The following is a 16,502-nucleotide window of genomic DNA, read 5'->3' as shown; positions in this document are numbered from 1 at the left end:
TCACAATATTTTTAAACTGAGGAGGACATTGTATGGATGGTGAGTTTGATTAGTACCTTGTTCAAACCTCACAACTGTCTGTAGATCCCTTTCAACTTGGTGACTCTATTATCTGGAACCTCAGTTAACAATATTTTCTTTATCTATAAAGAGGTAAATGTCAGGGAATCTATTTGGAGGATTAATCACTTCTACATGGATCAAGAAAAAGGATTAATCACAATAGAAGGCAAAGAGTTGGCCTTGTTTTTTACATCGTAGGTACTTAATTAGTTAAAAAATTATGGGTACAATTAATATGCTTAGGAATTGTATTTCAAAGCACAGCCAATTTATAGAGAAGATGATTTCAGAACACCATAATTCAGGAGTTTTCCCTATGGGTATTTGATGACTTTTAGGCAAATAAACGTCATATCCTTGTGCATCCATTTTGAAACCTCTCTATGACTTTTGCTCTGGATGAAGATTTGAATGCTGACTCTGTCCCGAGTGACTTTAAAATTGTGATGACCCAAACTTTTCAGCTTTCTATATTCCCTAATACATGAATGGATACGTGCTCATGGTTTTGGTACATCTAGGTTCCATATTTATATCTTGTTCTGCTTTAAACTTGCTTTTCCTAAAATTCCCAGTTCTTATCTAGTTGATGGGGATTGGAGAGCCAAAAGGCAAATAAATTCAGTTTATGTGCATAGCTGATAAAGGCTTATTGGGAAACTCTCCCAAGAGCCTTAGCACTTAAAAGACACCTGGAGATATAATACTATAATTTATCTATAATTATAGAATTTCTGAAGAGAAGGTCCAGAAAGTCGTACACATCATACCTCATAAACTACCTTTAGTAGTTTAAAGTAGGCTTTCTTCTTCTTTTTCTGTCATTATACACATACTTTCCTAATTTCACTTTTCTTTTTAGATTTCCCTTTTATCTTATTTATTTCTTCTTTTTGTCTAATTCTTCTTCACTTTTATATCCCTTATTTTTTATCTCTCTTTGTTGCTTAGGCACTATGCACAGTCTCTTTATCCACCTTCCTTAATTATATAATTATGTGTATTTTTTAATCATACAAATACACCCTCTTCTATCTTCCAGAAAATATTTTTTCCTGAAATATTTACATATTCTTATTATGTACCTGGTGTGATTCTAAGTTGTAGGATACTTTGCAGAACAAGACAGATGTTGTCCTTAACTTTATGGGAGCGACAGTCTCATCGGGAAGCAGAACAAAGAATCAATGACTTACAATTGTAGTAAGTAACAAAGAAATAGAGTGTTTTTTGAGAGTAAATGTATTCAATCTACACTAAATGGTTTTTATTTTAACCACTACAAGAATATGAATATTATAATCTACTATTATTATGTACAAGGAGATAATCATAATACATTATTGGAATATCTTTCAGACACCGAATTTTGATGCTCTCTACTAGCCAATACCATCTTCTATCGTTATTCATTCACTTGTCTCATGTATGACCACTATTATGGACAAGTGAGATAAAGGGAAGTAAAATTAACATAAATGCAGAGAAAACATGGTGGTTACACTAGTAATAATAAATGCTAGTGTTAATAAAGGAGACTTCACAGACTTGATAAACATTTCAGAAATATTTAAGATGAATATGTTCCCATAAGTGGGGACTGGTAATGAAGAGAAAAAGGATCTGTCTGCCAGATGAAGTTTTATTGGCTTGGAAGGGTTTGTAATAGTGATTAGTTCTATGTGACTAGGGCCAGGTCATACTACTTTTGATGAAAAATCAAAAGATTTGGGGTTGAATTCCTGTTACTCATGTTAACTATCTTGTATCACACAGGCGGAATCATGGGATAAACTCTGGAAGGAAGCAGAGGGTATTAAATGTAGAGACCACTTGGTGGTAGAGAACAGCTCCATGTGACAGCCACCAGTTTCTCTGTGATCCTATTTCAGAGACCATGAGCATATTCAGAAAGTTTTAATACTAAAGTATAAATAGGCTTTCATAACTTTATGTTCTCTTCTCATTTGTTAACATAATTATCATAATTTACATTTTCTCCTGTTATCCTCCTTCAGGTAGCAACGCCAACAAAGCCCATGGATGGAGCGAATCGCTCTGTGGTGTCAGAGTTTGTGTTCCTGGGACTCACCAATTCCTGGGAGATCCAACTTCTCCTCTTTGTGTTCTCCTCCACCTTTTATGTGGCAAGCATGACAGGAAACTCCCTGATTATGCTCACTGTGACCTCTGACCCTCACTTACACTCCCCTATGTACTTTCTCTTGGCCAACCTCTCCTTCATTGACCTGGGAGTTTCTTCTGTCACTTCTCCCAAGATGATTTATGACCTTTTCAGAAAGCGTAAAGTCATCTCCTTTAGAGGCTGCATCACTCAAATCTTCTTCATCCATGTCATTGGTAGTGTGGAGATGGTGCTGCTCATAGCCATGGCCTTTGACAGATATGTTGCCATATGTAAACCTCTCCACTATCTGACCATCTTGAGCCCAAGAATGTGCATCTTCTTTTTAGTGGCTGCCTGGATGACTGGCCTTATCCACTCCACAGTTCAATTGGCTTTTGTGGTAAACTTACCCTTCTGTGGTCCTAACGTATTGGACAGCTTTTACTGTGATCTTCCTCGGTTCCTCAAACTTGCCTGCACAGACACTGACAGACTAGAGTCCATGGTCACAGCCAACAGTGGGTTCATCTCTATTGGCTCCTTCATCTTACTGATCATTTCCTATATCGTCATCATTCTTACTGTTCAGAAACACTCTTCATCTGGTTCATCCAAGGCTCTCTCTACACTGTCAGCTCACATCACTGTGGTAGTGCTGTTCTTTGGTCCTTTGATATTTGTCTCTACATGGCCATCTCCCTCCATACACCTGGATAAGTTTCTGGCCATCTTTGATACAGTTCTCACTCCTTTCCTGAATTCCATCATTTATACATTCAGGAATAAAGAAATGAAACTGGCAATAAGGAGAGTATGCAGACAGCTAGTGAATTACAGGAAGATCTCCTAAGTGATTCTTGTGTTGTGAAGAGCCCTTGTTCATTATCGATGGTCAAACTCAGAGAGAAACCTTTCTTTGGCCCACCTTGATTTGATTATACGCACTGATGTTGACTTCATTTTGTCTTTCACTTAGGAGCAAGGGAAATTCACTTCTGAGAAGAGAGATGGAGTTACATGTGAAATATTTATAATCAAAACTTATAATAATCTTGAGTCTCAATTCCTAAGGAATAATATGTATATGATGTAATTATTAGAAATACGAAAGAGGGCAGGCTTTTTTAAGGTCTTCAGCACAGGGAGAACTCTCTCTCTTTTTAACAGGCGTCTGTCTCACAGACAGGAATTCAGCGCTCAGTGAGGATTTGCTAAGGGAGGATTGAACTGAGTATTCATATTGTATGTTATGGCTTGCTCAACTTCTACCCCTCCTTTGGGTCTCTGCCAGGACTATGCAACTAGGGCCGACTCTGAAAGCACACACAGAATCTTTGAGAACACACATACCGAAGACCAAAGGGTGCATGTCTTTGGGTAGAAGCCATGTGATCTGTTCTTGGAACACACAGAACTGGGAAAACAGCAGGATTTTTCTCCCTGATTACCATTATTCTATTCACCCCCACTCAATATCTATTCTCCTTTTCTCCCTTTTCTTCCTATTTCTTTCTCCTCATTTTTCCTCAGCCACTTATGGTCTCTGGGATTTCCTTCTTTCCCTCTCCTTTCTCAGGCTTCCATCTGTCTCCTTCTTTCATTCCATTATTCCTCCTTCTTTTTGCACTTCCCTTCACTTGCTGCTCTATCTACTTCTAACTTATCTTACTGCGGTTCAATTTAATCATTTATTTTTCTTCTCTTTTTTTATTGAGGTATAATTGACATGTAACATGAATTAGTTTCAGGTGTACAGCATGATGATGTTTGTTTGTGTATATCAAAAAATGTTCACCACAATAAGTCTAGTTAACATCCATGACCGTATATAACTGCTGTCCCTTTTAAATTGCTCTATTATAATTATTCCAAATTGCCTCCTCCACAGGTTTCATGTCTTGAAGAAATTTTTGTTTTGGCCAAATAGTTCACCTGTGGAGAGTGAGTGAGAAGAGAATAGCACAATGGAAAGGGTAGTGTTGCTTAGAGCAATGGCTTTCACACTTTTTGACATTGGCCCACAGTAAGAAAGACAAGATACACTACGGTAAATACCCTGCCATCCCCATAAAGAACCGAATCCAAGTTTCACATAATGATGTCTTTTTTAAATGAACTTTCCTTTCTCTTCTTTTTTTATTCTCCTCTACTAAAAATGTCTCTTTACAATCCCCTTTGTGAGCTACAGAAATCTCTGTTTACTAGGAAAATTACACAGAAGCCAGAGAATTACATCTACTGCTTCTATTTAAGGACAGAATGAATGTACCAAGATAAATTTGTTATATCATTCTAATAGAGAAAGCCAAGTTCTAGTCTGGCTTTAATATGCTATTTGATAGTAAAGTATTTCTAAGTTTAATTAAATAAGCCCCTCAAAGCTGACCTATGCAAACTTTGCCAAAATTTTAACATATGTCATTGCTTCTTTTCAGACTCATTATTTGAAGTTATATATATCACCTAAGCAAATAAAATACGCTTCCTCAAAACCATCTACAGTTGTCTATCTCCATTCAGATTTGTCTTTTAGTATCCTGTTTTACATTCTGGAATAACATTTTATCTTAAGATAAATGTACTCTTTTCTCCTTGATAAACAAAACTAGATCCTATTACTTGCATAGTCAGTAATATTTTTTGGTCATGTTACTTCTAGTATAGTCTCACTCATCCATGTTAATTAAAATTTTTAACCAACTAACTAATTTCTATTTCACTGAGAGTTCATGAAGGTAATTGAGAATTGCCTGTCATATACAATCATTTTATTAAACCAGCAAAGCTCATGAGCACACTAAATGCAAACCCCAACAGCCACAGACATCCTACTACACCTTCCTACAGGCAGTAAATGTTATTCTTAGAGTAGCAAAAATGAACACATTCAATACCTTGATCAAAAGATACAGATACTTTATGAAAATATAAGTAAAGTCACACACACTCACACACATGCACACACACACACGTAGTGACCAGTGTTTCAATGTTCAACCTTATTTTAAAAGTACCCAAAGAATATCCACCGATTACTGTACTTAACACTAAACAAAGGTCTTAAAATTGCTAAGGATATTAAACATTATGCTTACGTGGATAAACTATAGAACTTTCAGAAGTATAACTCAAATTTATTGAACACATAATTTTACGTATTTTCTAATTTTAAATGTTTGTTTTATACACCATACTGGTAAAGTCGGGGAGAAGACCTATATCTGTTTTATAGAAAATATTATCAAATTAGTCTGAATTGTCCAAGAAGTCCTTTTAATTAGGTGAATTTTGATTCTCATATAAAAATGCTTTGGAGCTAATAATTTATACGAGAATTTTTCCTGAAAAACTAAAACACTTAAAATAGTAGTTCGGTTTTTAAATTTTTTTGCAGTATAAGGTATATCAGATTGATGTCAGCATTTATCAATCTCTATAAACCAGTTCCTGCAGAGCTTTTTTATTTTTAGAGGCTTTGTATAAAAGTTATTAATATCTCTTTGAGATAGGAAAGAATTTCACATTCACACAATGAGAGTAAAAGGTTTCTCAATTAGAGAAATACAGTCACACATACACCAGCAAAGTTCAGTTTTACAACCTCACCTACAGATCAAAAGTAGAATCAGATTTACCAAGACATCCAAAGTGGAGACACATACAGACATTGGATCTCAAAGACCATTACTACTTTCAGTGGAAACCAGGCATATTCTTACACAAAAAAGCAAATAGATAAAAAAAAAAAAACCCAAAACTAACAAACCAAATTCTCCATCATTTCTCATCTGATAGAGACTAGATCTTGTACTAGTTTTCTAGGGCTGATGTAACAAAGTACTAACTGACTGGCTTACGCACTAGAAATTATTATCTCGCCATCCTGGAGGCCAGAAATCCAAAATAAAAGTGTCAGAAGAAATTACAATGGACACCTCAGAGATACAGAAGATTATAAGATAATACTACAAAAAGCTATATGCAAAGAAATTGGATAACCTAGAAGAAATGAATAAATTCTTTCAAAACTGAATCAAGAAGAAATAGAGAATTTGAATAGACCAATCATCAGTAAGGAGATTGAAATAGTAATCAAAAACAACCCAAAAAATAAAAGTCCAGGACCAGACGGCTTCCCTGGTGAATTCCAAGAAACATTCAAAGAAGACTTAATCCCTATCCTTCTCAAACTCTTCCAAAAATTGAAGAGGAGAGGAAGCTTCCTGAAGCGGTCTATGAAGCCAGCGTTACCCTGATACCAAAACCAGATAAGCACAACCCAAAAGAACAAAATTACAGGCCAGTATCATTGATGAACATCAGTGCAAAAGTTCTCAACAAAATACTAGCAAATTGAATACAACAATACATTTAAAAGATCATGCACCATGATCAAGTGGGATTTATTCCAGGGATGCAGAGATGGTTCAACATCAATCAATCAGTTAACATGATACACCACATTAACAAAATGAAGGATAAAAATCGCATGATCATCTCAATAGATGCAGAGAAAGCATTTGACAAGATACAGCATGCATTTATGATAAAAAAACTCTGAATAAAATAGGTATAGACAGAAAGTACCTCAGCATAATAAAGGCCATATATGACAAAGCTACAGCTAACACTGTTCTCAGTGGAGAAGAAATGAGAGCTACCCCTATAAGAACAGGAACCAGACAAGGGTGCCCACTTTCACCACTTTTATTTAACATAGTATTGGAAGTCCTGGCCTGAACAATCAGGCAAGAAAAAGAAATAAAAGGGATCCAAGTTGGAAAACAAGAAGTGAAAATGTCACTATCTACAGATGACTTGATTTTATATACATAAAATCCTGAAGAATCCACAAAAAAACTTCTAGAAATAATAAATGAATATGGTGAAGTTGCAGTATGCAAAATCAACATACAAAAATCAGTTCCATTTCTAAACGCTAACAGCAAAGCAGCAGAAAAAGAAATTAAGAATACAATCCCAATTACAATTGTAACAAAAAAAAATAAAATACCTGGGAATAAACTTAACCAAAGAGGTGAAAGCCTGTACACTGAAAACTATAAAACATTGTTGAAAGAAATTGAAGAAGACACAAAGAAATTGAAAGATATACCATGCCCTTGGTTTGGAAGAATTAACGTGGTCAAAATGTCTATACTTCTAAAGCAATCTACAGATTCAATGCAATCCCTATCAAAGTTCCAAGGACATTTTTCACAGAAATAGAACAAAGAATCCTAAAATTTATATCTAATAACAAAAGACCCTGAATAGCCAATGCAATCCTGAAGAAAAAGAACAAAGCTGGAGGTATCACATTCCCTAATTTAAAAATACTCTAAAAGCTATAGTAACTAAAACAGCATGGTACTGATGCAAAAACAGACATACAAGTCAATGGAACAGAATTGAGTTCTCAGAAATAAACCCATACATCTATGGACAGCTAATTTTTGACAAGGGAGCCAAGAAGATACAGTGGAGAAAGGAGAGTCTCTTCTTCAATAAATGGTGTTGGGAAAACCGGACAGCTACATGCAAAATAATGAAAATAAACCATTATCTTAAACCATACAAAAGAATTAACTCAAAATGGAGTAAAGACTTGAATGTAAGATCTGAAACCATGAAACTTCTAGAAGAAAACATAGGCAGTACTCTCTTCAACATTTGTTTTAGCAGGATACTTTCAAGTACCATATTTCACTGGGAAAGGAAAACAATGGAAAAAATAAACAAATGAGACTACATCAAACTAAAAGCTTCTACACAGCAAAGGAAATCATCAACGAAATAAAAATATGACCTAATAATTGGGAGAAGATATTTGCAAACCGTTTATGTGATAAGGGGTTAACATCCAAGCTATACAAAGAACTCATGCATTTGAACAGTAAAAACACTAACAATCCAATTAAAAACTGGGCAAAAGATTTGAACATTCATTTCTCCAAAGAAGATATACAGGGGCAAGCCCAGTGGCGCAGTGGCTAAGTTTGCACATTCCGCTTCAGCGGCCCGGGGTTCGCCATTTCGGATCCCCGGGGCAGACATGGCACCACTTGGCAAGCCATGCTGTGGCAGATGTCCCACATAAAAAGTAGAGGAAGACAGGCACGGATGTTAGCTCAGAGTCAGTCTTCCTCAGCAAAAAGAGGAGGATTGGCAGCAGATGTTAGCTCAGGGCTAATCTTCCTCAAAAAAAAAAAAGAAGAAGAAGAAGATATACATATGGCCAACAGGCATAGGAAAATATGTTCACCATCACTAATTATTAGTGAAATGCAAATCAAAATTACAATGAGCTGTTACCTGATGCCCATCAGAATGGCTAAAATTAACAAGACACGAAATAACAAATGTCAGGATGTGGAGAAAAGGAACTCTCATACACTGCTGGTGGAAGTGCAAACAGGTGCAGCCACTATGGAAAACAGTATCAAGATTCCTCAAAAAATTAAGAAGAAAACTACCATATGATCCAGCTATTCCACTGCTGGATATTTATGCAAAGAACTTGAAAACACAAATGTGTAAAGATATATGCACCCGTATGTTCATTGCTGCATTATTCACAATAGCTAATATGTGGAAGCAATCTAAGCGCCCATCAATGGACAAATGGATAAAGAAGATGTGGTATATACAAACTATGGAATACCACTCAGCCATAAAAAATGATGAAATCCTGCCCTTTGTGACAACATGGCTGGAACTTGAGGGTATTATGCCAAGCAAAGTAAGTCAGAGGGAGAAAGTCAAATACTGTATGACCTCATTCATAAATAGAAGCTAAAAACAACAACAAACAAACACATAGAGACAGAGATTGGATTGGTGGTTACCAGAGGGGAAAAAGGGAGGGAGGCCAAGAGGGTGATTAGGCACTTGTGTGTGGTGATGGATTGCAATTAGTCTTCAGGTGGTAAACATGATGTAATTTACAGAAAAATCAAAATATAATGATATAGAAATTCTCTTCAGTAAGGGGTGTTGGGAAAAATGGGCAGCCACATGCAAAAGAATGAAAGTGTACCATTATCTTGCACCATATGCAAAAATTAATTCAAAATGAATCAAAGATTTGATCGTAAGACCTGAAACCATAAAACTCTTAGAAGAAAATATAAGCAGTATACTCTTTGCCATCAACCTTAGCGGTGTCTTTTCAAATACCATGTCTATTTAGGCAAGGGAAACAAAAAAAAAAATAAACAAACAGGACTACAACAGATGAAAATCTTCTGCACAGTAAAGGAAACTATCAACAGAATGAAAAGACAACCTCCAACTGGGAGAAAATATTTGCAAATCACATGTACAATAAGAGTTAATTTCCAAAATATATAAAGAACTCATACAGCTCAACAACAAAAAAATAAACAACCCCATCAAAAAATTGGCAGAGGACATGAATAGACATTTTTCCAAAGAGAATATACAAATGGCCAACAGGTACATGAAGAGATGTTAAACATAATTAGTTATTAGGGAAATGCAAGTCAAAACTACAATGAGATATCACCTCACACCTGTCAGAATGGCTATAATTACCAAGACAAAAAATAACAAATGTTGGAGAGGATGTGGTCAAAAGGGAACCCTCATACACTGCTGGTGGCAATGCAAACTGGTGCAGCCAGTGTGGAAAAGAGTACGGAGATTTCCCAAAAATTAAAAATAGAAAAACCACATGATCCAGCTATCCTACTACTGGGTATTTATCCAAATAACATGAAATCAACAATTCAAAGAGATTTATGCATCCCTAAGTTTATCTCAGCATTATTCATAATAGCCAAGATGTGGAAGCAACCCAACTGCCCATCAATGGATGAATGGATTAAGATGTGTTATATATATATACAATGGAATACTACTCTGCCATAAAAAAGACAAAGTCATGCCATTTGCCACCATATGGATGGACCTTGAGGGTATTATGCTAAGCAAAATAAGTCAGACAGAGAAAGACAAATACCATATCATTTCACTCATCCATGGAAGAAAAACAAACACGTAGATAAGGAGGACAGATTAGTGGTTACCAGAGGAGGTGGGGGTGGGGTGAGGGCAAAAGGGATCAAAGGGCACACACGTATGGTGATGGATAAAAACTAGACTATTGGTGGGGGCTGGCCCCATGGCCGAGTGGTTAAGTTCGTGCGCTCCACTGCAGGCGGCCCAGTGTTTCATTGGTTCGAATCCTGGGCGCGGACGTGGTACTGCTCATCAAACCATGCTGAGGCAGCGTCCCACATGCCACAACTAGAAGAACCCACAACGAAGAATATACAACTATGTACCAGGGGGCTTTGGGGAGAAAAAGGAAAAAAATAAAATCTTCAAAAAAAAAAAAACTAGACTATTGGTGGTTAACACAATACAGTCTATACAGAAACTGAAACATATCAATGTACATCAGAAATTTTCACAATATTATAAGTCAACATGACCTCAATGAAATAATTAAAAATATGTATATGTATTCCCTGTGATCAAAGCAACAGAGGTGAAATGTTGATAATGAGTACAGGAGGGAGGAATGACACTGGAATCTTTAAGAACAACAATATATGTCATTTTCTTTGCCAATTCAAACCCTAGCATGATGAATGAAAGCATCTTTGTGTAATTTGATAATATTCACTTTCCAAGAGATTCATAAATATTATATAGAACAGCCTTATAATATCATTTTTCACTATACAAAAATAAACTAAGGAAGTGAAAGAAGAAACTACAAAAAAATAATTTTAAAAATAGCTCATAATGTGACTTTCATAAATAATAAATCTACCAGATTGTAATAAGTACTCTGAAGATACACTTTGTCTAATTTATATTTGTTTCTTCCAAAGTAACTTGTAGAGTTTCCTGTGATCAAGGGGTATAATATTTGTTTGAACTTAAAAGAATAGAGTCATTGAAATAATTCCATTGTCCCTTACTGTGCTTGTCATTTGGAAATAGGAATAATATGAATCAGGAGGTTCACTTCAAAATATTAGGAGGAAGAAACAAGACTTGTTCCCCTCAGTCTTTTTTAGCCTCAGGTGCAGAAAACTGAGGTGATCATTTTCTTGAGTCCATGGTCCATAATCAGCACTGGTTTTCAGAGGACCTCTCTCTTGTTTGCTGATTTATCCCTTTAATCTCCAGTCTCCATTTCCAGTCTTTTTCCCTCAGAGGCAACCTTTCTAGTGTTTTTAAAACGTATCCTGGTGTTGTATGCATTAACATAAAATATGTATATTGTTTGTATGCATATACATATAAAATGTTGTTATACATATCGCTCCAATTCTTTTTTTTTTTTCACTTATCCCATGTTGCTATGTGTACATCCAGTCTGTCATTTCCAAATCTCGCATGGTAATCCATAGTGAGTGTGCACTATTTTTTGCCTTTCTGATCATCTAACGGCAGACATCTCCAAGTTTTTCAGGACCCCTGCATATGACTGTACAAGAATTAGATGACCCTGCCTCCAACTTATGTAAACCCTACCTCCCAAAATGGTAAGATTTAGCTCGAATCTACTGTGTGGTAAAACTGGTTATTAAAATTCTAAACCATGTGCACAGTACTTAGAATCTAGTCACTGTTACAAGTTCCTTGAGGCTCCGCCTGCCACCCAAGTTCTTGCCCCAGAATTCCTTAGGAATCAGTTACTAAATGTTAATGCATGAAAAAGTGGGGGTCTCCAGGACCCTGCTCCAACTCCGTGGCAAGCATCTGTCCTGATGGGTCAGTGCCTCTCGATGCCTTAAGAAGCTTTGGCTTCTGAAAAGTAATCAATATTTTATTAATCACTCTTTTATGGCATAGAAAAAACAATACAGATAAAGCAGAAGGCTGATCTAACTGAGGAGTAAATTCCAGTGCTAGAAACAATATCCAGTGGGTGGGGAGACAAGTTTCATCTGCACTGTCCTGAACCCCAGCTGAGGGTACAGAGAGTAATCATTAATTCATCTGTGTCCCTGTGGTAACAGTTACGTGTCAAAGATTCATGACAAAATATTAAAATGCCCACTCAAGTAGAATTAGACTAGAGAGCCTGGATAAAATGTTGGGGCACTAGGAGCTGGCTACGATGACTACACTACCAAAGACGCACCAATGAGAAGTGCTGAGGACAGCTAAGAGTTGATAGAGGTTTGAGATACAAACATCAATTCTAAAGCAATTCTACAGGAAAGAGGCCCATACGCAATCATGTACACAGCTTGCCTTTGTAGTCCAACCAAGGTGAGACGGGATTGAAATAAACTCTTGCTTAGACACCCCCCCCCCGAGAAATATGTTACACATGCAAAAATCATGGTAAACCATCATCAAGTTCTTCCATAACTTGGGATAAAGGATTGAATACTCAAGTAGGAAGTAGGAAGGAAAAATGGCAGAACTAGCAACTAATAACTCACTTTCCTCTCTTAGGATCAGATGATAAACCAACTGAGTAGGTTTAACACTGCTAGTGATGACATATGAATATTATGAAACTCCTGATATGAGTTAGTAAAGAAAAACACCACTTCACCTCTCTGTTATTTTCTACAAAAGCCCAGAAACCCCAGTCTAATTGTGAGGAAAAACTACAGACAAACCCAAATGGAGAGACATTCTACAAAATACTTGAGCAATACTCCTCAAAGCTGTCAGAGCCATGATAAACAAGGTAAGACTGAGAAACTCACAAACCAGAGACTAAGGAGACATGATAACTAAATGTAGTGTGGTATCCTGGATCCCCTCTGAAACAGAAAAAAAAGACATTAATGGAAAAGCTGGTGAAATCTGGGTAAAGTCTAGTGTACAGCTATCAGTTAGGCACCAGTGTTGATTTCTAGGTTTTGACAAATGTAAAAAGGAAACATAGCACGATAACATTAGAGGAAACCGAAATTAAAACTGAGTGAGGAGTATATAGGAACTCTCTGGACTATCTTTGCTACTTCTCTGTAAATCTAAAATTATATTCCAAAATAAAAGCTTTATTTTTTGAAAAAGTAGGATCAGGGGCCAGCCCAGTGGCGCAGTGGTTAAGTTCACACAATCTGCTTCAGCAGCCTGGGGTTCACTGGTTCGAATCCCGGGTGCGGACCTATGCACCAATTGTCAAGCCATGCTGTGGCAGGAGTCCCACATATAAAATAGAGGAAGATGGGCATGGATGTTAGCACAGGACCAATCTTCCTCAGCAAAAAGAGGATGATTGGTGGCAGATATTAACTCAGGGCTAATCTTCCTCAAAAAAAAAAAAGTAAGATCAGAAAAAGAAATACAAACTAGGAATGAATAGGTTTATTACGAGAAAATCATTCACGAACATTTGTTGAAACTCTACTATTTGACAAATGGACTGTCAAGATACAAGGTGCATACTATAACGGTGCATATCGGTGAAAACTTAATAGTCCAAAGGAAACATGGGACTCAGCAACTGAGGAAATAAGGTCTAAAATGACAGAAGATGGCAAGGGACTCAGAGTCTGTCAACCTAGACTCTAGATTTGGATCTTCCATATATTTGTTTTGTGATCTTGAGCTAAGTAGTTAATTTTCCAGTACCTGAGACTTTCTAAAATAGGGAAACTCTATGAGATGATTTATAATTTACTTTAACATCCAAAAACTGGATGATCCTAATTGAATTTTAATAATTTTATGAGCAACTACATGTGCTGTATAAGCTGTATAGCTACATGTTCTGTGTAAGGTTTACAGCTACATGCACTATATTATCTTTCAGCTCTAAAGTACCTATCTAGGCTGTGTGATGCAGGAGCTGGGGCTCTGCAACTATTTCTTTTTTGCCAGCTCTACCATTAGAGGGCACTAAGGGAGACTGCAAGTCTAGAAGCGGAAAAACTGAGTTGCTCATCATTCCTGTTTGCTAGCTGCAGGCTTCCTGTCTGCTCACTGAGCCTGTGAGCATCACCCGACCACCCTCTTCACATCAGCAAACTTGGTTTCTTTCCAAAGCAGGAGCTGAATCCAGTTACCGTTTTTTCAGCACTGGAGGAACTGGTCTCATCACACTCTCCTCAGGGACACCTGTGTTACCCAGCTGCACCTCTTCCTCGGGGGTTGTGTCCCCGCCCCACAGGCCCTCCTCTAAGCTCAGAGACCCTAGCACCAGCCAAGCAGCATCCCTTCCCCAAATATGTGATATTCAACTCTGCAGGTCCTTCCTCCAAGCTTTTAATCGTTTTTTTGTTTTGTTTTCAAGTTGTAATAATTCTAACTTCTTCCCTTTAATTCCCATCCCTAGAAGTGAAAGGCGCTTCCTAAAATGCCATGTCTGTGACATCTTAAAATTCATTCTTTTACAAATAACTAGTTAACAACTTTATACTTAGCTAACAATTCTTTATATCGAACGTTGTCTGTTCAAAAAACTAGTATGGTTTCTCTCTCCTTACTGGACCCTGAAAAAGACAGATTATCAATGAAACAATGAGGGAAACTAACAGATAATGAGTTGAAAAGATAGAAAACAAACCCAGTAGATAGTAAGAAAAACAAGATAAAGTAAAATTTAATATTTATCTTTAAACTAAATACTTAACATGGGAAAAATAGAAAATGGACAATAAGTCACATAGTGGCGTTCAAAAGGGATTGTTTAACATTTTTTTAAGTCTATTTGGCACTATATAGAGCCACGACCTCTGGTGAGATAAGAAAGCCATGACCAGGCCTGCCCAGTGGCTCAGCAGTTAAGTGTGCATGTTCTGCTTAGGCAGCCTGGAGTTCGCTGGTTCGGATCCCAGGTGTGGACATGGTACTACTTGGCAAGCCATGCTGTGGTAGGTGTCCCACATATAAAGTAGAGGAAGATGGGCACGGATGCTAGCTCAGGGCCAGTCTTCCTCAGCAAAAAGAGGAGGACTTGCAGCAGTTAGCTCAGGGCTAATCTTCCTCAAAAAAAAAAAGAAAGAAAGCCATGACCTTTAGTCTTTAACTCTCCTACACAAGCAGAATCCAGAGATTGACATTGTAATTCAATTAGGAGAGGGGGGAAAAAAGGATAGGAAACAACATATAGTAGTAGATACTGACATTCTAGTTAAATTCAACATAACTTATTTAGTTTCTATCTATCTAAAATTCTACTATACTTTACCTTTTTACATATCCTCAGTATATTTAAGAGATTTTATTGTAATTCACAACCTCAGTGCATAGTCTTCTCATCACCACTTTCATCTCTTTATTCCTAAAAGTATAGATGACTGGATTTAGAAAAGGAGTGATAACTGCATCAAAGATGGCAAAGAATTTATCCAAATGTGATGTGGGAAATGGCCACACATAGAAAGAGATTAATGGCCCAAAGAACAAAACACCACAGTGACATGAGCTGACAGAGTGGAGAGGGCTTTGGATATACCACCCGAAGATTTTTTCTGAACAGTCACCAAAATAAAGATGTAAGATATTATCAGAATTAAAAAGGAGGCCACAGAAATCAAGCCACTATTGGCAGTAACCATGAATTCCAATGTATAAGTCTCTATGCAAGCAAGTTTGATAAATTGAGGAAGATCACAAAAAAAGCTGTCAAATTCATTAGGGCCACAGAAAGGCAAGTCTACGACAAAAGCCAATTGGGTCACTGAATGAATAAGACCAATAACCCAGGAAATGACTAAAACTATAATGTACCTTTGTGGGCTCACGATGCTCAGGTAGTGAAGAGGCTTACATACGGCAATGTATCTGTCAAAGGCCATGGCAATGAGCAGCACCATCCCGGTGCCCCCAACTGCATGGGTAAAGAACATCTGAACTACACAGGCCTCAAAAGAGATGGTTTTGCACTTTCTGAAAAGATCGTAAAGCATCCTGGGAACTGTGGAGGAGCAAAACATCAAGTCGATGATGGAAAGGTTGGCCAGCAGGAAGTACATGGGAGTCTGTAAATGAGCATCAAAGGTCACAGTTAGCACAATGAGGAGGTTTCCCATCAGGCTTGCCACATAAAACACAAAGGAAAAGAGGAAAAGGAGGAGCTGGATCTCCCAGGAGTTGGAAAGTCCCACGAAAACAAACTCAGACACCACAGAGTGATTGGCTTCATCCATTGCCTCCGCCAGCAGTGACAACCTTCTTGCTACGTGTAAGAGGAGAGTAAGGAGAAACTGATTTAAGAGAAATGGCACCGATCTTAATATTGGACCATTCAATAGTTGTCAGAAAACCAGGCAAAGGCTGATGCACGTCTTTGGAGACCATTTCAATCACAAAGCAATATATATATACCTCTGTTGTATATTTCATTGTCAAAATAATGTAT

General features: G+C 37.1%; 1 protein-coding gene and 1 pseudogene across 1 annotated transcript; one reads left to right on the top strand and one right to left on the bottom strand.

Annotated features, from left to right (window-relative positions):
• The first annotated feature begins 2,102 nt into the window (after positions 1-2,102).
• Positions 2,103-3,041, top strand: LOC106835207 (olfactory receptor 4F3/4F16/4F29-like). Its single transcript, XM_014847379.3, has one exon. The coding sequence runs from the start codon at positions 2,103-2,105 to the stop codon at positions 3,039-3,041; it is 939 nt and encodes a 312-aa protein (XP_014702865.2).
• Positions 3,042-15,352: 12,311 nt separating this feature from the next.
• LOC106835208 (olfactory receptor 4F6-like) lies at positions 15,353-16,290 on the bottom strand (annotated as a pseudogene).
• Positions 16,291-16,502: the final 212 nt, after the last annotated feature.

Source organism: Equus asinus, chromosome 2, assembly GCF_041296235.1.
Source record: "Equus asinus isolate D_3611 breed Donkey chromosome 2, EquAss-T2T_v2, whole genome shotgun sequence".
NCBI lineage: Eukaryota > Metazoa > Chordata > Mammalia > Perissodactyla > Equidae > Equus > Equus asinus.
Note: the sequence above shows the minus strand (reverse complement) of the source record. Positions and strands in the feature narration are given on the sequence as shown.